Here is a 22,808-nt window from a genome sequence, read left to right on the forward strand (position 1 = left end):
TATTCCCTGCCCCGTCCCTCCTTCCTCTCAGCACCCCGGCCCCATCTGCTCAGTGCTGTTCTACTCAGGGGATCTCCCACTTGTTCTCCGTTCCCTGAACTTCAGCATGCCTCCGCCTCTCAGAACATCAACATCAGGCCCTTGTCACTCTGCCCCCTCTTTGAGGTCCCACAGGAGACATATCTCCCAGGGCCGAACACAGGGAAACGACGCTGTGCCCATACCTGTTGAGTTGCTTTTTCCAGTGCCCATGGCAGTGAGGGAGTGGTTGTCTTTGTGCCGCCCACTGAGGAGCTCAGAGCAGCCCGCCCTGCAAGGACTCAGTGACCCTGCAGGGACTCAGTGACCCTGCAGGGACTCAGTGCACAGACCTTGTCCCCCACCCCTTTCCATTTTCCTGCCAACCTTTTCTTATTCTTTACCCCCATTTTTTTTTTTAACTTGTTCTCTCTTGTTATAATGTATACACTTACAGACTTTTGTAAGTGACCTCAAATCTTTTGTGGAAGAAGGCAAGATATAAATCAATAATAATCTAGTTCTTTTCCACAACAGAGGCCCCATTTGCTACATTTTTCCCTTCAAGACACTGTATTTGGAAAGATTCGTGTCTCCCAAGCAACCAGCAGGTGTTAAGTAATGTTCCCTGTCATCGCATTGCCATTAATTAGATGTAACTGCCACTTGGGAGTCTCTGATTGTCCCGATCCGTGAGATCCGGAGAACCATGCCGAGCTGATAATTTTTCAAGTAAATCCAAGAAATGTGCTTTTTCCTTGTGCCCTGTGCAGCCTTATTATGGGTCAGTATATTAAAACCATCAGATCTCTTGACATCTTAGATTCAAAGGAATCAGGAACCTGGGGCCCAGAGAGGTAGCATGCATGTCCCAAGTCACACGGTGAATTCGTAACAGACTAGAACACTGCTGTTGTCTCTAAACACCATGTCATTCTACCTGCCTGTCCCTCACTTTCAGGTACCCGATTAGGTAGATGGTGTTGTCTGGGGATTCCTAGTGCTCCTGTGATTAGGGTTAATGGAGCAAGACAGACCCAGGCACAGAGGGGTAGCTGTGGTCTCTGCCTTTGGATTCTCCCTCTGCCTTCCAGTGGGATCCAAAGGATGGGGGAAGCCCCTGGAAGGGCAATAACCCTGAGTGTGTGCGAAGCACGGTGGATGGAGACCAGGCAGGACCACTGACAGGCAGTGTAGTGGGGGTGGGGAGAAGGGATGTTCTAGCAGGTGCTTGAAACTCCAGGAGAGTCCAGCGAAGTGGGCAGACGTTTCCTAAGCCTGCTGGAAAGTGGCAAGGACCTTGTGCTGAGTGAGGAGAAAGAACAAGAGCACCCGCGGGGCCTGAGAGCTGGAATTCTCTCGGATGCCCCAGGAGCCTCCCTGCCAAACCCTCCCACCCCCCACCGCAGGAGATCCCGCTGCGCTCCAATGTATATGAGGTCTATGCCACAGACAAGGACGAGGGCCTCAATGGGGCCGTGCGCTACAGCTTCCTGAAGACAGCCGGCAACCGGGACTGGGAGTACTTCACCATTGACCCCATCAGCGGCCTCATCCAGACAGCTCAGCGCCTGGACAGGGAGAAACAGGCCCTGTACAGCGTAAGGGGCGGGGCCCGGGGGAGGGGCGGGGCTGAGGGCAGGGCTCTCCTCCTGGTACAGGGCTGCCCTCTCCCCACCTAGAATAGAATGCCCACCTGGGTGGTGAGCTGTCTCCCTGGGGAGGGGGGGGTGTGATGACCCCCTCAGACTGTGTTCCTCTGTCCCCCAGCTCATCCTGGTAGCCAGTGACCTGGGTCAGCCAGTGCCGTACGAGACCATGCAGCCGCTGCAGGTGGCCCTGGAGGACATTGATGACAACGAACCTCTCTTTGTGAGGCCTCCAGTGAGCTGACCCCCCACCCCCATCCCGCACCCCGCACCCGCCACCCACAGAGACTCCCCTGCCTGCAGGCACACAGGCTCCCACTCTCCCATGCACACTGTACCGCGCACATGTGGTCACACACAGTTTATTGAGCAGCTGCTACTTCACGGTACTACTCGCCAGTGAGGAGAGCAAACAGGCGAGACTCGTACAGCGGGATCTCTCCTGATTGCACACCCAAGAGCAAGCATGCAGGAAATCCAATATTCGGTTTGCTTCACAGAGCTGGGGCTGAGCCCTTCCCGCTGACTCAGACTGTGCAACTTGGTGGGGGGTTTTCTTGTGTGCACGTGGGATGTGAGGTTCCCCAGAGACCGTGTGAGTGCAGGAGTGTTTGTGCGTGCACACATATATGAGCGTGCCCTGTTGTTCAAACATCAGCTCAAGTGTTGGTCTGCCTCACGGAACAGGCCAGGCCCCGCCCATACTTCCTTGAGGTTCCAGAAGTTCTGGGACGCCTGGGTGGCTCAGTTGGTTAAGCAGAAGTTCTGCTCACCCCAAATGACCTTGGCTTTCTGTGACCTCCCCCCTTCCCCCTGCAGAAAGGCAGTCCCCAGTACCAGTTGCTGACCGTGCCCGAGCACTCCCCACGTGGCACCCTCGTGGGCAACGTGACAGGCGCCGTGGATGCAGACGAGGGTCCCAATGCCATCGTGTACTACTTCATTGCAGGTGGGGCTTGTCGGGCTCTTCCCTATGGACCCTGGAGCTGGAGATGTGCCCACCAAGCCCCACCCCAGCCCCATCCCCTCACCCTGTGCTGTGGCCCTGCCTCCAGCTGGCAACGAAGAGAAGAACTTCCATCTCCGGCCAGACGGACGCCTGCTGGTGCTGCGGGACCTGGACCGTGAGCAGGAAGCTGTCTTCTCCTTCATCGTGAAGGCCTCGAGCAACCGCAGCTGGACACCACCACGGGGGCCCTCCCCGGCCCTCGACCTGGTCAGTGACCTCACCTTGCAGGAGGTGCGCGTCGTGCTAGAAGACATCAACGACCAGCCCCCGCGCTTCACCAAGGCCGAGTACACCGCAGGTGCCAGGGCGGGGCCTGGGTCTGGGCTGCGGGGCTGCCCCTGCCCTGCCACTTACACCCGCCCACCCCTGTCCCACAGGAGTGGCCACCGATGCCAAGGTGGGCTCAGAGTTGATCCAGGTGCTGGCCCTGGATGCAGACATTGGCAACAACAGCCTGGTCTTCTACAGCATCCTGGCCATCCACTACTTCCGGGCCCTTGCCAACGACTCTGAGGACGTGGGCCAGGTCTTCACCATGGGTAGGAGCCTCCACCCAAGACTTCTGTCACTGCATGGACTGTAGTCTGGAGGAGATGGGGTCTGTGTGGGCACCACAGGGTAGGAGTGGCTGGCCGGCCAGCCATGTGCCTTCTGTTCACCTCGCACCTAACCATCATGCAGCCAGCCCCTTGTTAATCCTTTCCTCCATCTACCTTCCCAGTCTCTGATCCAGTTCTCCACCTCTCCACCCACTTTCTCCTTCCTTCCTTCTCTACATCTTCTTATCCACCCATCCATCCACCCACCCATGTTTCAGTCTGCCCCCCCCCGTGCATCTGTCCATCCTTCCTCTCACTCATCCATCTGTCCATCCATCTACCCATCTGTCCACTCATCCATCCACCTTGCCATCCTCCTCTCCATACGTCCACCTGTCTTCCCTTTGGTGCACCTCTTCCTCCCTTGGGTCAAGCATTGTACTAAGCCCTGGGGAGCACCTATGTACCTGAATGTATGGTGCTGACTTGTGCATTTGCCTGTGTGGACAGCTGAGCCTCTTGGATCAGGTCCAAGAGGTGTCCTGGTGGTTGTCCCATGACCTTCCTTCTAGACTTCACCCCTTCCCCATTCCTGCCTACAGGAGTCACTCTAGACTCCTTCATCCGACTGCCTTTCAAGGTTCCTGTCTTCCAGTTCCCCTTCCTGTTTCCATAGCTCCCCATCACCTAGAAGGACCCTGTGTCCACCCAAGCTGACCACCTCACCACTCCTTCAGCTCCCTCCATGGCCTTTGCCCTTTGTCTTCACCTCCTGAAATACCACCTTGACCTTCACCTCTGCCTTCAGATACGCTCCCCCTAGCCATCCTCTGAAGCCTAATTCCCATGCCAACTCCTCCAGTCACACAACCAGACACCATCCCTTTGTCCTCTGATCTAGCACTGCTCTTAGTTTAGTAAATTAAGGCAGAGAGGATACATAGCTTGCTAAAAGTAACACAGCTAGAATGTGGCAGATCTTGAACCCAGGTCTATGGTCTTCTGAGAGAAGACTGCTGCACCACCTCTGGTCATCTCTCTAGTACAACTGCGGAATTCAGAAGTTGCATGTATGTGGGAGAAACAGTGCGGGGCTCAGACATATTCTCTGGTCCCCCAGAGTCTCAAACTTATCCTTAGGTCAGTGCAGCCCACAGCTGTGTGTGAGCTTGCAGGGTTAAAGTAGAAACTTAGAAATCCCTAGAAGTACCAGTTCTGGCAGCACTGGCAGCCTTCTCTGAGGAGAACAATCAGCCATGCCCAGGCCACCACCACTGCTCCCTCAGATGAACACTCACACTCACCTGACCCCAGGCCTTGGTCATCTCTGTGCTCTCCCTGGCCCTGTGGGCACTTGCGGCCCGAGACACTTCTTCCCCTCGTGTCCAGATGCCTCTGGCTCTCGCCCCCCCACAGGGGACTCACAGGGGCTGGGTGGCCCCTGAGCTGCACCTGTCTGTGGCCTCTTCCCACAGGCAGTGTGGATGGCATCCTGCGCACCTTCGACCTCTTCATGGCCTACAGCCCCGGCTACTTTGTGGTGGACATCGTGGCCCGGGACCTGGCAGGCCACAATGACACGGCCATCATCGGCATCTACATCCTGAGAGATGACCAGCGGGTCAAGATCGTCATTAATGAGATCCCCGACCGCGTGCGTGGCTTTGAGGAGGAGTTCATCCGCCTGCTCTCCAATATCACTGGTGCCATCGTCAACACAGACGACGTGCAGGTGACCCATGGAGCCGCCCTGGGTCTACTGGTGAGGGGAGGAGGACGAGACCTCAGGGACAGGGCATCGAGGAGAGACCAGGGATTGAAAGTGAGTCTCTGGCCCTTAATATCCTCACCTGTAAAATGGGGCTGATAGCACCCAGCCCCATGCAATGAAGTGACCGGCACCATGTGTGGTCCTCGGTGAGCACTCGGCAGTGATGGGTTTATTGGCAGGGCAGGCCAGGAGGGGCTCCCCATCCCCTCCCCTCCCCCTCCCACAGCCCACGATGCCCTTTCTCGCCTAGTTCCATGTGGACAAGAAGGGTCGGGTGAACTTCGCACAGACAGAGCTGCTCATCCACGTGGTGAACCGTGATACCAACCGCATCCTGGACGTGGACCGGTGGGTGGGATCTGGGCTCAGACCGTCTGCCCACCTCCCTGCCCTGGGAGGCAGATCATACCATCAGGCCAGCTGTGTGGGGGCTCGCCTCAAGAGATGGGCAGGGCTGGCAGAGAATAGTTTGGGGGTATCCTCCACCCCTCAGAGCCTGACTCCCCTCATCTATAAAATGGGAGGAGGACACGGCCCGTGAGGCACAAGCAGGATCCTGGGTGAGGGGGTGAACTCTGTAAGGCAAGGAGCTCTGCCAGCGGCTGCGGTTTGATCTTGCAAGGTGTGGTGGGGGCGGGGAGTCGGGAGGCAAGAGCGCAGACCTTTCTGCATGGCCCTGGCTCTGAAGGACTGGCTGAGGGAAGCTGAGGCACCCACCCCTCACACAGGGTGATCCAGATGATTGATGAGAACAAGGAGCAGCTACGGAATCTCTTCCGGAACTACAACGTCCTGGACGTGCAGCCCGCCATCTCCGTCCGCCTACCCGACGACATGTCTGCCCTGCAGGTAGTCCACTGGCATCCGGCCCCGCCACCCCTCTGCCCTCGACGCACTCACCCGCTCATGCCTGGCCTCGTTCCCCCAGATGGCGATCATCGTCTTGGCCATTCTCCTCTTCTTGGCGGCCATGCTCTTCATCCTCATGAACTGGTACTACAGGACCGTGTGAGTGCCCCCCTCCCACCTCCGTGTTCCTGGGACGGTCACAGAGGCCGCCAGGGAGATGCGAGCCCTGTCCAGCCTCCTCCACTAGCCCCTCTTCTGTCTGCTTCCCTCCAGACACAAGAGGAAGCTCAAAGCCATTGTGGCTGGATCAGCAGGTGAGCAAGGGCTGTGATGGGGGGTGGGGGGCAGCAAAGAGGGTAGGGGGGCCCTGAGGGGCCTAGAATGCCTGCCTAGGCCTCACAAGGTTGGCTGGGCTCCCCCGGCCCAGCAGGGTGCACCCTTTCCCTCCATGCCCCAGCACTTCTCCCTACAGGGAACCGCGGTTTCATTGACATCATGGACATGCCCAACACCAACAAGTATTCCTTTGATGGGTAAGAGGGGGTCCCTGAGCCTTCAGGGCATCCTTTGGGGAGGCCACCCAGGACCCTGGTGGAGTAAGATCTCTATGACCCCTTAAGCTCCAAGGGACAAGACTAGCTAAAACTTGGGATGGGGGTGCCCCCTAGTGGGCCAGTCACCCTTTCTGAGCTGGGATCCACACCCTAATTGGGCTCCCAGTGCCAGGGAACTGGTGCAGAGTGGATACCAAGTGCGGAATGAGGCCTCTGGACCAAAGCTGATCCAGACGGACACATCATCCTGGTTCTTGTAGGATCCTGGTGTGGGAGGGTACACCCCCGAGGACCACTTCTCATGGAGCCTACTTCTCATGGCCCTGATCCACTAGTCCTGGACTGGCCAGGGAAAAGGGTAGGGTTAGCGGTAAAGCTACGAGGGCATCTATGCACTAGGGCTGTCCCTCCTCATTCCACATACCCCCCCCACCATGTGCAGAGCCAACCCCGTGTGGCTGGATCCTTTCTGCCGGAACCTAGAGCTGGCTGCCCAGGCTGAGCATGAGGACGACCTGCCAGAGAACCTGAGTGAGATTGCAGACCTGTGGAACAGCCCTACCCGCACCCATGTGAGCCGGGGCCAGAGCTGGGGCAGGGCAGTGGTGGGGGCAGGGGCACGATTGTGAGGGATGGGATGGAGGTAAAGCAGGTGTTTGCCACTGCTTGCCAAGGAGCTGGGTTCTGGGGGGCACGGGGGGCCATATCCATTGCCCTGTGTGTGTATATAGTCTAGCTGGGCTCCAGCTCAGTGTTCTCTCCCTAGGGAACATTTGGGCGTGAACCCGCGGCAGTGAAGCCTGATGACGACCGGTACCTGCGGGCAGCCATCCAAGAGTATGACAACATCGCCAAGCTGGGCCAGATCATCCGGGAGGGGCCCATCAAGGTGAGTCCGTGCAGGCTACTGCACCACACCCCCACACAGCCCTGCACCCAGACCTCTGGCGGCACTGGGACCAGCTCCAGAGGATAGAGGGACGGGGGAGGATCTTGGGAAACAACTTTTTCCACCTCTAGGCTCGGCTAGATCTGCCCTCTACTGAGTGAGAATGACAGCACAGAAAGGGGGGCCCAGGCATGGGGCTGATGGGGAACTGCTCTAGCCTGCAGCAGCCCACACGGGTTCCAGCTGGTCGCTCTCACCAGTCTCTGCTCCCAATCCTCTACCCTTAGATCAGCTGCCTGTGCACCCGACTACTAGCACCTTCCATCACTCTCATCAGGGTTACAGGAGTGAGGGCTGTGGCAGGTGGGGGGATGGGGAGGCCTTGGTTGGGGGTTAACCCTCTCCCTCCCCCAGGGCTCGCTGCTCAAGGTGGTCCTGGAGGATTACCTGCGGCTCAAAAAGCTCTTTGCACAGCGGATGGTGCAAAAAGCCTCCTCCTGCCACTCCTCCATCTCTGAGGTAGCCGGGCCAGCCCGGAACTGTGTGCTGTGCCCCAGCGCTGGGGGTGCTCATTTCTTCCCTCCCTCCCTCTCTTCCCCTAGCCACGCTCATCCTTCTCAGAGTCTCTGTGGAGTTCAGCAGCCAGAGCAAGACAGCAATGGGTGGGGTCCAGGAAATCTACTTTCTGGGTTTCTCAGTGGGCTTTCCCAGGGTGAGTGCTGGGGAGTGTTTCTTAGACTTACGGAGCCCCAGAAGATGCCCTGAAAAAGTAATGTCCTACAGGAAACTTCTCACGGTCAGATGGGTCTATATAGGGTTGTTTGCCTGCAGTAATGTCAACACTTTAAAAATTCAGACTTTAAAAACCCAGATTTCCCATTGGGCCAACAGTTCCCAAATGGAATAGGCCAGAGCAAACAGATCCACATGGGACAAAAGTGCCACATGTCGAGTTTCCACTGAATCCTATCCTCCTTTCCAACCTCCACTATCGACACTCCCTACCTGGCCAGAGTAGATCCTGTTGGAGGACACATGGGTAACATCCAGATACAAAAACTGCATCGTAGGATCTTTATAGATCATGAAACAAAATTCTTGATTCTCATGGGAAACCCACATGCCAAGAACTCGGCTACAGCACCCCAAGTGTCCGTGGTGTACCCAGTTTGAGAAACACTGTCATCAGCTGACAGGCCTACTGATGTGTGAACCCCGAGTTCCTTGCAGCTACCTGTGTGCAGTAGGGGGAAACAGGGACAGAGCAGGTTCAGGACTCTGGGGCCATTCACCTGCTCAGCCCTTGAGCATGGCCTTGAGCGTGGAGTGGCTTGAGTCCCAGAGCCATTGGGGGATCCTGGCCTCTTGCAGCTGATCCAGACCGAGTTGGAGGAAGAGCCAGGGGAACGCAGCCCCGGCCAGGGCAGCCTGCGCTTTCGCCACAAGCTGCCGACAGAGCTCAAGGGGCCCGATGGCATCCACATGGTACACGGCAGCACCGGCACACTGCTGGCCACGGACCTCAACAGCCTGCCCGAGGACGACCAGAAGGGCCTGGGTCGCTCGCTGGAGACCCTGACGGCCACAGAGGCTAGCGCCTTTGAGCACAACGCCCGCACGGAGTCGGCCAAATCCACGCCGCTGCACAAGCTTCGGGATGTGATCCTCGAGAGCCCCCTGGAGATCACAGAGCTATGACCAGACAGCTGGGGGGGTCTCACTGGTGTCTCCCATCCCTCCCAGGGCAGGGCGGGGCAGGACCACAGTGCAGACCCCTCCCCAGGCTTGCGGGGGCTGCACCACCTCACCAGGGCCTGGGGGAGCCCGCTCCGGCGGCTCACATTCCACTTCTGCCAGACGCCCATTCAGCATCTGACCTCTACCTTCATAAAATTTGTTATTTTTTTAAGAAAACCAAACAAAAAATGAAAAGCGTCTAAGGACAAGGTAAGGAGGGTCACTGGGGGCCCAGGAGTCTGAAAACAAACTCAGCCCAAGCTGAACTCTAAGAGGCCAAGCAGCTCTCTCTTCCCTCCCCTCCCCACATCCCTATCCACTGCCCCTCACCCCAAAACCCTCCCCCACTTCTAGCACCAGGGGAGGGAGACCCAGAACTGGCGTACCCCACCTGGCCTGGACTCCCTGATTTCAGTTCACGTCCCAGTGCATTTCTAGCACATCTCTGGCTGGACATCCAGCCAGGAGCCGTGAGCGATCCCTGCCTCCCCACATGGACATAACCAAAATCCACAAACTGCGTTCTCTACATTCCACAGGCTTCCCAAACAAGCCCAGCTCACAAAGAGAAAGGACTGGTATTCCCTTCGGTTCTGAATGTAGAGTGTTTGTGTGTATTCCTTTTTTAAATTAAGTTATTCCCTCAACATTTCCCCCTTGATTTTGTTTGGTACTCACTGAACGTTTCTGGAATGGTCTGCATTTTAAATAAGAAAGGCAACTCAAAAGGTTGGACAATTGTGGCTCTGGTAAACTATCCTCGGGGTTGGCCTGGGGGGAGGAGGAGGGGGCCTGGCCCATCAGAGAGGAGCCTGGTGAGGTTCTCTGCCCACTCTTCTTACTTTCTGTGGCCAAGAAGGGCCAGAGGGCCGCTGCACACCCACACGCCCGTGGCCCTGGAGCGCTCAGAACCCAAACGCTGGCTAAGTGTTACGGAAGCACTCAGGCTCAGGTCTGGTTAACAGACTTTATTTATTGTTAAATCACAGAAACTTTAGTGCAAAACAAACCAAAACAGTCATTAAGTCCATTTAATAGCAACTGCATGTCTCGCTGTCTCCTGGCAGCTAGAAGTGGAATAGAAGAGGCGGCTACACGGGAGAGGTGGGGCAGCAGCCAAGGTCCCAGACAGGGCCTCCTCCACCTGAAAGCCAAAGGCTTAGGAGCGTCTCGTCCACATTTATCTCAAGGTCAACAAGAACATCTATGAAACGGGGGTTAGAGGCGAGGGGGCCCAGAGCCAAGGCAGCGCTAGAGACGCTCAAAGCAAGGCTTCAGCAGCCGGGCAGACACAAGAGCAAGCAAGAGGTGGCCACCACTGTCCACACACACAAAAGCCAGGCCCACAGGACCTACACACAGAGCTAGCAGATGACATTCAGGCAGGTGCTCCCCCTCCCTCCCACACCCACAGAACCCCGAACAAGGCATCACCAGGAAAAGACACCCCAAAGCTGAATTGGAGGGTGACCTGGGGACGGCAAACCCGAGATCCACCCAGGTCTCCCGAGCAGCTGCTTCTTCCTGCATCTCCCCTACAGTGAGAACCACATGGTTTTTAAAAGCCTCATTATTCTGAGCCTCTAATCTTTCATATAAAACTGCCTTTGTTTTGCTTCTCTGTAGAGCGGCCCAGGAAGAGGGGAGGTCCCTGCTAAGGGGTAGGTGGAGGGCTCAGAACAAGGCCCAGGCCAAGAGGACCGAGAGCCTTCTGGCAAGCAGCTCTGGCTGGCACCCGCCCCCAGAGCCCCCAGAGCTTCCTCCAGGAAGCCACCACGCAAGGGCAGGCTGAAAGCCCTCCAGTACATAGTCCGTCCTCAGCTGTCTAGGCAAAGGAAAGGGACAGTGGAGCAGCAAGGGCAGCTGCGGGCCAGGCGCCTCCTGCACGGACAGCAATGCTACGAGGGACAGGAAAGGGAAGGAGGAAAAGGGGACCTATTTTTGTAACACAATCAACAGATCGGTGTGTTCACTGCCCCAGACACACAAGTAGAAAAAGATGCTGCAGTTTCTCCAAGATGGAACGCCCCTTCTAGTTCCACACGTGACGTTTGCAATGCTCCACGGCCTGACAGGAGAGAGGAAGCTGGATTTAGTCTTCACATGACAAACTGTACTCCTGACCTGTTTGTGCAGCAGACAGCACCCAAAAATGGAACCTGTTCTCCTTAGTCAGCTGGACAGCACCCCACTTAAAACTGGGGAGCAAGTGGCCCCCTGAGCGTCAGGGACCCCTGAGGCAAGAATTCAAAACAGCAGCTGCAAAGTGCCTGAGTGTTTCACAGGTGAGCCACCCATGCAGGGAGGGCCCAGGACCCCTCCATCTGGTTACAGGCAGAGTCCCAGGGCTCAGCAGGTGGCACAGAGGCCCCCCGAGGCAGAACCCCTCACCCAAGAGCGGGCACACCAGCTGAGGCCCCATGAACAATGGCCCACAGGCCCCTTGACCCAGGACAGCAGCAGGAAGTGGCTCCTCCCGACTGTGCCATGCGCCAGGGCCGGCGGGGCAAGGAGCTGGACCTGGGTGGCCATCACCACCCTTCCCTGCAGGGGCCCGAAGTGACACAATCGGGCCAGCGGTCCTGAGGACCTGGTCATGAGGAACCCACTCCAGGAAGAAAAAGTTGCGCAAAAGAACATTAAGTAACTGACTGGTCCACACGTCCCCACCCCAGCAAGCAGTGTGGGGCACCACCACCGGCGGCCCGGGCAGGACAGCACCGGCGGCCCGGGAACTGCTGGGCAGGCACCCAGTCTCAAGGCCACTCAAGAACAGCGGTTCAGCCTTGGATGAAGACTAAAGTCAGGCTCCAGCCAAGACTGACCCAAGGGAGAAGAGGACTTGTGCAATCTCTAGGGTGGCCTTGTGCAAATCTGATCCTAACCCTGTCACAAGGGAACTAAAAGGCAAAAAAACAAGGAAGCAGAAGCAAAAAACACTGCAGAATACCCCCAACCCTTCACTTCTCCAAGGCAAGAAGGCTGTCAGTCCGCCAGCCTTGATGCGCGGCCACGAGCAAGCCAAGCCTGCTTGCTTCTCTGGGCACACAGGCCGGGCAGAGCGCCGACGGCAGAGCCCCGCCCCCACTCCGCCGAGGTTACCCACCCCGGGAGGCAGCCCACCTGGCAGGCCTGTGCAGCGGGCACCAAGCTACTCACATTGCACTGGGTCGCCGCCTCCATGTTCTGGCACCAGTAGCTGGGGCCCCACACACACTTCTCGGTTCCCAAAAGAGGCTTACGGGCCGCGGGGCAGGCTCCAATTTTCTATGTGGTGTATAAGGGGGAAGAATTAGATCTACTCCAATGATCCTTTTCAAAATTAGAGACTATCAGCTTCAAAACTAGAGATTATCAGCTTCTAAAAGCAACAAGAACTAGAGCTCAAACATGCACTTCCAAAAAGTCAGTGCTGCCAAGGGACGCCCTGTCCTCCCACAGTCCATCCCCCGAGACTCTCCAGAACCTCTGAGGACCCCTGCTCCATGCAGAACCAGCCGGGCCCCACGCCACCCAGGAGCTTACCAAGCACACGAAGGAAGGGTCCATCACCTCCACCAGCACTTCTATCAGCACAGGCTCGTACTCAGTCACAAACTGATCACACTGTTCGGTAAAGAGGGAGTCGAGGTGGGGTGCTAGGCATGCTCTGCCAGCCCGGTACCCCCTTCCCAGATAGCCCACCTGGCCATGTTCAGCTTCCCCGCACCTGCTACTGCCCCTCCGTGGCTCCCCTTGAGCCAACAGGTACCTCTAAGAAATGGCTAGTTTTCCCTGAAAACCTCAATCGGGGGCACAATCAGTGAGCCACCCCAGCCTCTGCACTCCATCCACGGGTTCTGACCTTCCGCCCCAAGCAGCCCGAGGCATACCTGCTTCTGGTAGGGGTCAGGAAGGAAGCTGCAGCCTTTCTCGAGAGCAGACAGGATCTCCTGCTTCGTGCTGTTTTTCTCCAGGTTGTGGTCCAAATAGCTCACCAGCTTCTTGCATACCTCACAGAAGCCCCCGTCCTTCGGCTGAATAACACGGACTACACACAGGGGCACAGGCTCAGTGTCGGCAGGGCCCTCCTGAGCCCCAAGGGCCGGCCAGCCACCCCCTCACCCCGCTCACCAGGCAGCACGGGCAGCCCCTGGGTGGGGCACAGGTGGAGCAGGGTGCACACCACCTCGGGGCTTGCCTCCTGCAGAAGGATCGACAGGATGGAGGCGCCGTACGTGTCCACCACCTCCTGGCACTGTTCAGATAAGGACTTAGGCAACTTGGAGCACACTTTATCCAAAGCCTGAACTATTTCTTCCTGAAACACAACAAGAGGATCCTATTAGAAGAGGAGAGGCTGACCGGGCCAGAAAAGATTCTCAAAATACTAACATCCAAGAAAAAAATACTAACAGCCAAGAGCAAGGTGCTATTTCCTCCCCAGAAAGATGAGACCTACAAAGCAGCCCCACCCCCGCCCAGAGGGACCCACCGGTGGGCATCAGGTAAGCAGATTCCAAAGGCTGCTGTCCAATGCTGGCAAGGGCCAAGCCCACCTCTTCTGCTGGTCCTGCCACTAGGGAACGGGAACACTCGAGCATTCTAGAAATGCACATACCTCAGTCCTGTTGTTGTCAATGAGCTTGGCCACCTCCTTCACCACGTACTCACATATCTCACAGCTAACACTGGTCTTCGCCTGGACCATGTCCTTCTGTGGGAAGGGCAGGAGAGCACATTAATGCCGAGACCCTCACCTCACCCCTGAGTCCTGCTGCTCTAAAGGGGCAAGAGACACCCTGTGGCCAAGGAAAGGAGAATGTCACACAAAAGTTGGCTTCCTCCCAGTGTCCAAGTTCCTGTCCCTGACCCATCCCTCTGCCCACTGCTCTTCCACCACTATCTCCTGCTACGCACCCCCCAGCCCCACAGAAAAACCAGGAATTCGTACTTCAGGAGACAGAAGCAAAGACACCATCCCCTGGCCCCTAAAAACAGTCCACATGATCTATCTTATCTGGTCACAATCATTTCAGCCTTCCAGAGTCATTCTGGGAATGTGGGTGGGGGCGCAGGACAGAGTGAGGACTCACTACCTGTCCGCGGTTTAAGAGACACAGCTCTAAACACATTTCAGGTCTGCTCTGGAGTTTCAAGTCTCACTCATACCTGAGACTGCCTTCCTAGAGCCAGCCCTGCATAAAGGAACACTGTGAAACAAAACCCTCTGTGACAGCAGCAACGTTCTCCACCTTCACCGTCCAGCAGAGCAGCGCGGGCCACACTGGTCTACGAAGTACTCGGAACGTGGCCAGGGTAACATCAAACTAAATCGTTTTAAGTTTTGTGTTATTTTACTTAAACGTAAGTAGTCACATGCAGCTAGAAGATAAGCTCTAACTCTCCATCTCCTCTGGCTATTAATTCAGTCAGCAAAACTGGGCAGGCAGAAGTGCCTCCCCAACTCCATCCGACTTCTTAACCATATGGTCCAGACACTGCACATGCTGAGGGAGGACAGAAGAGGGAGACGAAACTGCTGAAGATCAAGTGACATGGAAGTTCTGGAACTAGAATCGTGTGCATGTGCGTGGGCCATGTGGTAAAACGTCATGGGGCCCGGCCCTTCTCAGAACTAAAGCGGGAACCATGCGAACACCAGGACAAGTCTGCTGACTCCTGCAGGTGAACAGTTTCAGGACTCAATCTCTAACACACTGCCAGGGCCGTAGCAAGTGCTGAGTGTAAACTGGGGAACATGGTGTTCCCTAGTGACGGGTGCTAGGGAAACCACACACCTACCCCGTGCACATAAGCAGCACACCAAGAGGCTTCTGCATGAGACCCAGGTGTTCTGGGAACATGAGGCTTGTGCTGCAGTGACCATGGGTAAGGCGGCGGCAGCGGGGAGAGGCGGGGGCAACATGTCAGAGGCGGCTGTGGACACCCTACAGATGGAGGCTGTTCCCGTGGGGCACTCAGGCTGCTAACCAAGGAAATAAATGTACTCAGGGCTAGGAGCAGGAGGCTGCACACGTGCAGAGACTAGTGAATGGTCTCAAACTCCAATACCTATAGGAGATAGGCAAGGAATCAAAAAAGTGTGTGCCTAAAAGAACGCGGTACAATGCGGAGTGGCCTGCACATGACATGGGCCCGGCCAGGACAACATGAGGACAGCCGGTACCTTAATGGGCTCCACCAGTTCCAATGCAGGGATGACGTTGTCTGAGACCACTTTGGCAGGGATCAGAGTCTGCATGGGCATCTCCTTCACTTGGTCGCAGAACCCAACCAGGCCACAGATCTCTTTGGGTTGCTGAGAAGGCACAGAACAAGCAGTCAGATATAGGCCCGCACCCACACCCCTCAGTCCCACTCTCTACACACAAAGGACGGGGTGCTGAGGGAGCACCCTGGTCACACGTCAAGGCTGACTGCCAAAACAGACTCCATGTTAAATCTAGAGGGACTCCTGTAAACGCAGACGTGTCAGTTTCACACAGGGAGGAGGCCACGCAAGCTCTGAAGGCAAAGTAGACAAGACCGCTGACTCTGCTCCAGCCAGGGAGCCCCCCTGCGAAGTTAGACTGCTGCCACCAGTTTCCCTTCTTCACAGGCAATCACATCTTCTCCCAGGACACCTGGTCTGCTTTAGAACCTGTTTCTCGGTCGAGCTGGTTCACGCTCATTAGGAAATAAGCTGCGAGCCTTTCTAGAGGAGAAGCCACCATGCCCACAAACAAAAAGCCAAGTGTCTTAAATCTTTCGGTGGCAGGACCATTTCAAGAAAAAAAAAAAGGTTGACTTTTTTGAAAAACCACATTCTATTTTTATAATTACACAAACACAGTACAAACAAAAACCCAATGCCCCCGAGTAATGAATTCTTTCAGGTCACAGAAGCCCCAGACTGATCCCCTTTCCCGTCCAGACACCAAAACACAGGGAAGTAGGCAGAACTAGTAACTTAAAGACATCTTGCCGTTTCACCACGACGCTGGCCAAGAGCGAGAAAATCATGTGTGCTTTATACAAAGCACTTTGTGAGCCCAAATACAACCAGCGCCCAGCTCTGGGCCTGAAAGCAACTGCCTCCCACCACCACCAAACCAAAAAGCAGCAGGTCAGGACTGCTAACACAAGACCTGTTAATGCAAGAGAGCTAGACCATGGCTATGGCTGACCTTGTTTTAATCCTGAGAAGTCTCTAGATTAAGTAAGATTGAAGAAATTGGAAAGTATCCTAAATATCCTGTCTCCGGCAAACTTCAAGAATGGGGAGAAAACCAGAATGGGGCCAAAGACACAGCAAGTTTTTCAGAAAAAAGACAAAGACCCAGGAGCTGTATGGCTGCTTTGTCTCAGATGAACTCTCTTCCACTGGGTGGGGCAGCCCAGGTGAAAACACAGGTATTTCAGCCCAAGTCCTCTCCTATTAGATTTCAAAATACCTTTGAAAAATCTTTACTCGCACAGATATATCAGTGCTCAAGAGAGGGTCCTGGCTCAGTAAGTACAGTCTGGGGGCGTAGTCCCAATATTATGCCACCACTGGCCTGGCTCTCGAGCCATGTGTGTGGCTCCAGGAGCTGCAGGATCCCATCACCCAGAGGGGCAGAAGCACAAATCAAGAGATTGTTTCCAACTCTCTGGATCCAACAGACGGGAACAGTCTGCTCGCTATTTGTAAATGATTTGCTCATGCAGCAGAAGCAGTTCTGGGGTTATGGAAAACAGGACTGAAGACATGCAATGGTCCCTCGAGTCATGACAGAAACAAGGTGTCCAACCGGAAATCAGGCCTACAGTTAAGGAGGCCGAGGCATCTCCAGGGTCACCCATTGTTCCCCATCATCACACAGATGGCATGCACGTGGCCAGCTAAGCGCTGGCTTTTTGCCAGAGTCCAAGGCCCTGCCGGCTTCCCTTTCTCACCCCCTGAAGGGAAGAGGAGACCCCCAGTACCTCAAATGCTACATCACAGGGTAGAGATGCAGAAGCTCCCCTACCAGCCTACTAACACAGATCATGCCGTTAAAAAAAAAAAAGGCGAATAACTACAACAAGCAGCAGACCACCACTACAAGCAAATTCCCCATGACATACCTGATCCTGCTGTTGAACAAAAAAACAGGAAATCGGAGATGAAAATAAGAGAAAGGAAAGGACACAACAGTTAAGAAAAAATTAAAATAACAATGAGTTAACGAAGGAGTAAGTACATCACCAGAAATTCAGGGGAAACCTTGCAGTCACAAATCAGCAACCTACCTTGTTCCTACTATCTTGGGGGGTCCCAAAAGCTCTTCTGGCCCTCAAGGGACAGACCACACTGTCCAGCTGGTGTGTGCATTGTCCCCATGCCCCTGACACACCAAATCATACTCAAAAACACCGGACAGCAGGTCCCAGAAAATGCCAGGTGATGAGGAGCTCTCTATCCTCACAAACCCAAGCCCCACATGCCTACAAGGTGAGGAGCAGCAAAGGGGAACATGATACAGGCCTGCCCAAGTCAGGGGTGTGCGCTGGAATATAAAATACACCCAGGGGGGCGGAGATCCGGAACCACTTCCCCTGGTGCCCGGTGCCCGGGCCTCAGGGCAACTACCCCAGGGAGCCAGATGCCAGGCTGGAAGGCCCATTTAACAAAATATCACTTACCCTTTGATTCAGCAATTCTAGCTCTGGTTATCTGTGCTAAGGGAGAAACAGGGATCTGCAAATCTATCTCTCTGACTGTAAGGGGCAGCCTCATGCTTTAGATCCCCAAGACAAACCCCAAAGCCACCTCAACACCCAAAGCAGATGGGTCACAGAAATGATCTTCCATCCAAACGGGAGCCTATGCAGCCACTTCAAAATCATTTACAAGAATGCATTCAGAAGCAAAACTATGCAAACTACTAGGTTTAAAGTAATATATAAGCATGCTACCTCAGTGCCTTTTTTTTTTTTTAAACTGCAAATGATCTGTGATTTGGGAAGTATTATCTGTATTTCCAAAAAACATCTGTGTAGTCTATCTTTTATAATGAGGAAATTTTCAGTTATCAATGACGAAGCACTTAACAAAATCAAAATCAAAGGTTTATTTATCTCCTACTCTAGCCCTGTGTCTCTGTAAGCTGCCTCTGAAGCATTTTTAGAACAAGGCAGGGTGTAATAATCCTAAAGACACCCTTTCTCGCCTGGCTGGAGCCCTTGAGCAGTTACAGCTAGGCCACAGGGTCAGTCTTCCCCCTGTGCCGGCTGGCAGCTCTCAGCTCTGCAACTCTGCAGTCGCAGCCCGGAATGGGAGGAGGATCTCTGTGCTCCAGTGAAACTTTACACAACCAGGCGGTGGGCCACACAGTCTGCTGACCCCGGCAGGAGAACAAACTCAGCATGGTCAGAAAGTCGGCAGGATGGAGACACAAAACGTGCAACCCACCACCCCCCTCGGCCCCTGCAGCTTCGATCTTGGGAAGCCAGGGCACGTTCCCAATTTAAGAATCCGTTCAGACCACCCTGCTCTGAACCAGTTTTCTGCACAAAGCTAGCTAGCCCCACTGCCACGATCATTATCTTCTACCTTTAAGGACACAGCGCTGCCCTGACTGCCTGGATGCGTCAGAAGCACATGCAGACAGGTCTCCCCATGCCCCCAACCCCAGCCGCAACGCAGCAATTCTCAGGCCTGGCCTAGCTCCAGAGCAGACGATTCCCACAGGTCCCAGGGTAAAAGCCAGACACTAGAAACCCAATGACAAGCTCAATATGCACAGGCCAACTAACCACCCAGAAGCTACCAGGGCAGTCCTAGGGGGGGTAGGGGAGACTGCCTTAGCTTGTCCTCTGGCCGGGGAAGGTAAGGGGGGTACTGAACTGTGGGTAGAGAGTCTGCTGGTTGAAAAAGGTTCGTTTTAACCCAAATCATTATCTGAGGGGAGAAAAGGAAAACTAAACCATGTAATGTTCAAAAACCTGGGAATCACAAAGTTTGAGGCAAAGAGTGCTAACAGGGAACGTCCCGCCACCTACCATGTGCATCATCATCTGGACGGCAATGTCCGAATACTGGTTGATATAGTTCTTGCACTGGGGAGAGAGAATCGGTTGTTAGTGACACTAATCGTTGCAATCACACACCACCAAACACAGCGTTTCCAACAATGGCAGCAAGTGATATCAAGTTTCCCAGAGTACAGTCTTACAAACATCTTGAGATAAAGATGGCAATTTGTTTATCCTAAACCGATAGGAAAAGGTGTGCAAAGGGTGTTTTGAAAATGTGTCCCAAAGGCTCTTAGAGAGGAGGTCCTCCAATCTCCTTTTACAGCCCGAACTTGCCCAAGTTCACAGAGGAACTTCTCAGGAGCAGTTCTGAACGTGGATATCAGACATGCTGCTGTGAACTCACGGTGACTTTTCAAACCTGCTCATGCATTCCTGGCCAAGATTATAAAGCTAAAATCCAGGAGGAATCAAGTTATGATTTTCAGCAAACTTCCTTTCATCCACATCTAGATAATTCATTCCTGTACACGCTCACAGAAGAGTTCTGGCCACACTGGTGCCCCCACAGTAAGAAGGCCAAGGGTAATAACAGCCCTCAGAACAGGGCTGAGCTGGGGAAGCACATTAACACAGCGACATACAAAGATACTTCAAGAAGGCCAAAAGCCTCCCCCAGGAAGTCCTCCGCGAAGAACCCAGAGCTCCCAGAACCAGCCATTCCTACCCAGGAAGGCTGCTCTAGGTCCCAGACCCATGAACTTGGTACAACCAACTTCCCTACATCTAGTCTAGCCGAGGTTTTTCCATTGCCAGGTATAAAACTAGCACTTGGGTTTTACACATCAACTTCACACAAGTGTGGTTAATGTGTGTAAGGTCCAAGAAGTGAAATCCTCTAAGAGACTAAGTCTGTAGGATGAACATTCACCAAGGTAAGGAAGGCATCCCGGGTGAACCTCTTGTGAGCCCCCGCACACCTTTCCATGGACAAACCCCCGGCTGAGGGGAGAGCACAGTCAGAATTATACACAACAACCAGGCTTTTAAAAACAAGATTATAAAGGATTCTAGTGTTGTTTCTTATACATACAGTGCCCTGGGAGGAAAATCCTCACAAAACAAATCCTCACAAAAGTGGTCTCCTTCCACTCTTTTATCCCAAGTGTTTGGTTACACATACAAATTCAACCAGCCAACAAAGCATTTAAGTAAACAAGTATTCCAGATGCTTTCTAGGGAAAAGAAAGCATGCACTGTTTGAACCATCTCTTCCTCAAAGTTCTGGGGTAAGAACTTAAAATGGTACCTCAGGAACTGAAGTTTTCTTGGGTCCCCCCTCCTATGTCCAGAGCCCAACTCCCTGGCCCAGAGCACCCCCACCATGAATGAGGAGACAAGATTTACCATGTCAGCCATGCCGGGCCCCAGGAGATCACACTGTGCTTTGGCATGGTCCACCAAAGCTTCAACAAAGGTGGAGTTGGTCCTTACAGCAGTCTGGATGTCCGTCACCATCTGGATGCAGTCCTGGCAGACGTCCCCACCAGCCTACAGAGAAGGGGCGGCAGGGGGCAGGGCTGTCAGGCGTAAACACAGCACACTCCTAGGATCACTAAGAGGATCCAAATTCCCAAGAAAATTTCCTTATGTGTTCATGACCACAGCACTAGGGAGTGAATTACTGAACGGTTCTGTGTTTTTAAAGTTTGTTTTTTTTTTTTTTTTTTTTAAATAATAGCTATACCCAGCGTAGCACTTGAACCCATAACCCTGAGCTCCAGAGTTACACACTCCACCAAGTGAGCCAAACAGGTGTCCCAGCTCTGTTTTTATAGGCTCTAAAATTATCAACAGGCTTAAAATCAATTAGGCACTGACTTTAATAAACTGAATTGCAATGGAGAGAAGTCTTTGTACACTTAAAATATCCTAAGTTCTTCAGAACCTCCACGGCACAACCATCTGAAGTGTGGTTCAGGAGACTGCAGGTCAAATGAAGGAATAAGCCCTCAGTCTGAGAAACACACACACACACACACACACACACAGAGCCCCTCTCACGGGTCATCTCTAATCCAACCAGAAACGGGGCCCTCAGCGGCTGGGCCTACAGCCTTACCTTCTGCTGGGGCTCGCTGTGGGGGCCATCCTGAGGGTAGAGGAGGAGGGGGATGTTGGCCATGAAGGGAGCCACCACCTCAGCCACATCCAGTTCCGGGATCTTATTGGACTCGAGCTGTTTCTGGTGATTCAATTCTGCCAGATGCTTCTGAAGAGACTCGCAGAGATTGAGAGCGGAGCACACCTCCCCAGGATGGCTCTAGTGGGGAAGAAGTCCAGCTGGAAATCCTCTCCCCCAAAGGAAAACAAAACCACTGCCCAGCACCCCTGAATGAGTCTCTGTCCTCACCTCCTGGCCCGACTCACACACACTATGCCCTGCTCACAAAACCACCTGACCTGCTCCCCACTCCACCTCCACTTTTAGCAAATGGCTTCCCCACTCAGCTCCCAGCAGCTCAAGCCAAAGACCTGGCAGACATTCCTGACTCTTCCCTCCATCCCTCCCCTCTCTCAGCAGGCCCTGCCCACTTCTCCCCTGAAACAGAACACACATCTGTCCCCCTTCACTGCCCCATCACATCTCACACAGACTGTCCTGCCAGCCTCCCCTCTTCCACCTCCCAACTGGCAGGACCTAGACCAAACCCTTCAAAGAAGGCACCTCTGATGTCACTTCTCCCTTGAGCCCTCCGAGGACTTCCTACTGCATCTGCAATCCTGGAACACTGCCAGAAAGGCCTTGCACGGTGTGACCCATGCCATTCTCATTAAAACCTTGGTCCAGCCTCAGAATACTCCTTCCCTGCTGGCCCGGTTTTCTGAGCATCTCCTCTCTCTTACGGTCTTTCCTAATTCCACAAACCCAGCTCGTCTGTGGCACGTGGTTTACACATGGTAGATGCTTATCTAAATGCAAGCAGAACCCCGTCGCTGAGTCCACTCAAGATAAAACCCCAGAAATGGAATGAACTGCATGCTCAAAGGGGGAACTAAAGCTATGGCATGAGCTAACAAACAGGCACGTATAAATGTTGTAGCAGTTTACAATTCCTTCATCAAGTTTCCATTTCCTCTACTCTCCCTCAACCGAAGGTTACACGCACAGTGTTCTTAGGGCCAAAGCCATCTGCAGATGTCAGAACTGCAGTGACAAGCTGTTGAGAAAATCCAAATCCATGGAAAGACTTTGCACTTTCATCATTCTGTTCTGGCCTGGCACCTCCCACAGCACCCAAAGTTCCCTAAAGAAAGAGTCTTTCCACCACCACATACCATTTGTCCTTTAATCATGTCCAGGATGACTGGGAGGTAGGAGTCAACCATCTCCCTGCACGAGGCAGACAAGTTCGGATTAGGCAGCCAGTCACAGGTCTTCTCCAAGTACACGAGGATCTCTTGCTAAGAGGATACAGGCAACAGTTGGATCAGGATGGACTTCTGCTCTGCAAAGGACTGAGAGCAAGGGACCTCCACACCTCCCAGCAAACAGTGGCCTCAGGGAAGAGCCCTGGGAGAGGCCCAGTGGCTGGCTGTGGCTGCATCAGACACACAGGCAAAAAGCAGGCATTCCTCGAAATGAGCCGCTCTGACCTGCATCTCACAGGCACAGGGAACTCTGAGCAGAGACAGCCAAAACGGACCTAAAGGTAGCCACCTGCAATATGAAAATCCCCATCAACCCTGGGCATTTAAACACTGAGGCCAGGGAACAGCAAGCTAGGTCCCACAGCTTGTTTCTGTTCAGC

The 22,808-nt window shown here is 54.2% G+C and overlaps 2 protein-coding genes across 6 annotated transcripts in view; one reads left to right on the plus strand and one right to left on the minus strand.

The window, feature by feature from the left end:
- CDH23 (cadherin related 23) overlaps positions 1-10,485 on the plus strand; it is a 396,562-nt gene extending 386,077 nt beyond the window's left edge. For 3 of the 5 annotated variants that reach the window (XM_082715696.1, XM_082715698.1, XM_082715697.1), the window contains 14 exons: positions 1,428-1,619; positions 1,789-1,902; positions 2,487-2,616; positions 2,723-2,974; positions 3,054-3,215; positions 4,691-4,947; positions 5,237-5,334; positions 5,715-5,835; positions 5,915-5,994; positions 6,109-6,149; positions 6,308-6,368; positions 6,832-6,961; positions 7,156-7,278; positions 8,650-10,485. In XM_082715696.1, the coding sequence (XP_082571822.1) occupies positions 1,428-1,619; positions 1,789-1,902; positions 2,487-2,616; positions 2,723-2,974; positions 3,054-3,215; positions 4,691-4,947; positions 5,237-5,334; positions 5,715-5,835; positions 5,915-5,994; positions 6,109-6,149; positions 6,308-6,368; positions 6,832-6,961; positions 7,156-7,278; positions 8,650-8,976 (2,088 nt within the window). In that variant the 3' untranslated portion in view covers positions 8,977-10,485. Of the gene's footprint in view, positions 1-1,427; positions 1,620-1,788; positions 1,903-2,486; positions 2,617-2,722; positions 2,975-3,053; positions 3,216-4,690; positions 4,948-5,236; positions 5,335-5,714; positions 5,836-5,914; positions 5,995-6,108; positions 6,150-6,265; positions 6,369-6,831; positions 6,962-7,155; positions 7,279-7,692; positions 7,798-8,649 lie in introns of all 5 variants that reach the window. The other 2 variants (XM_082715700.1, XM_082715695.1) reach the window with 2 other exon arrangements.
- PSAP (prosaposin) overlaps positions 9,969-22,808 on the minus strand; it is a 33,960-nt gene continuing 21,120 nt past the window's right edge. The window contains exons 4-14 of the mRNA XM_082715883.1: positions 22,336-22,461; positions 21,119-21,319; positions 20,404-20,547; positions 19,024-19,080; positions 15,185-15,316; positions 13,616-13,711; positions 13,129-13,315; positions 12,888-13,045; positions 12,541-12,621; positions 12,175-12,282; positions 9,969-11,083 (exon numbers count right to left, since the gene is read on the minus strand). Coding sequence (XP_082572009.1) covers positions 11,048-11,083; positions 12,175-12,282; positions 12,541-12,621; positions 12,888-13,045; positions 13,129-13,315; positions 13,616-13,711; positions 15,185-15,316; positions 19,024-19,080; positions 20,404-20,547; positions 21,119-21,319; positions 22,336-22,461 — 1,326 coding nt within the window. The 3' untranslated portion in view covers positions 9,969-11,047. The remainder of the gene's footprint in view (positions 11,084-12,174; positions 12,283-12,540; positions 12,622-12,887; positions 13,046-13,128; positions 13,316-13,615; positions 13,712-15,184; positions 15,317-19,023; positions 19,081-20,403; positions 20,548-21,118; positions 21,320-22,335; positions 22,462-22,808) is intronic.

This window comes from Mustela nivalis (assembly GCF_964662115.1).
Source record: "Mustela nivalis genome assembly, chromosome: 2".
Lineage (NCBI taxonomy): Eukaryota > Metazoa > Chordata > Mammalia > Carnivora > Mustelidae > Mustela > Mustela nivalis.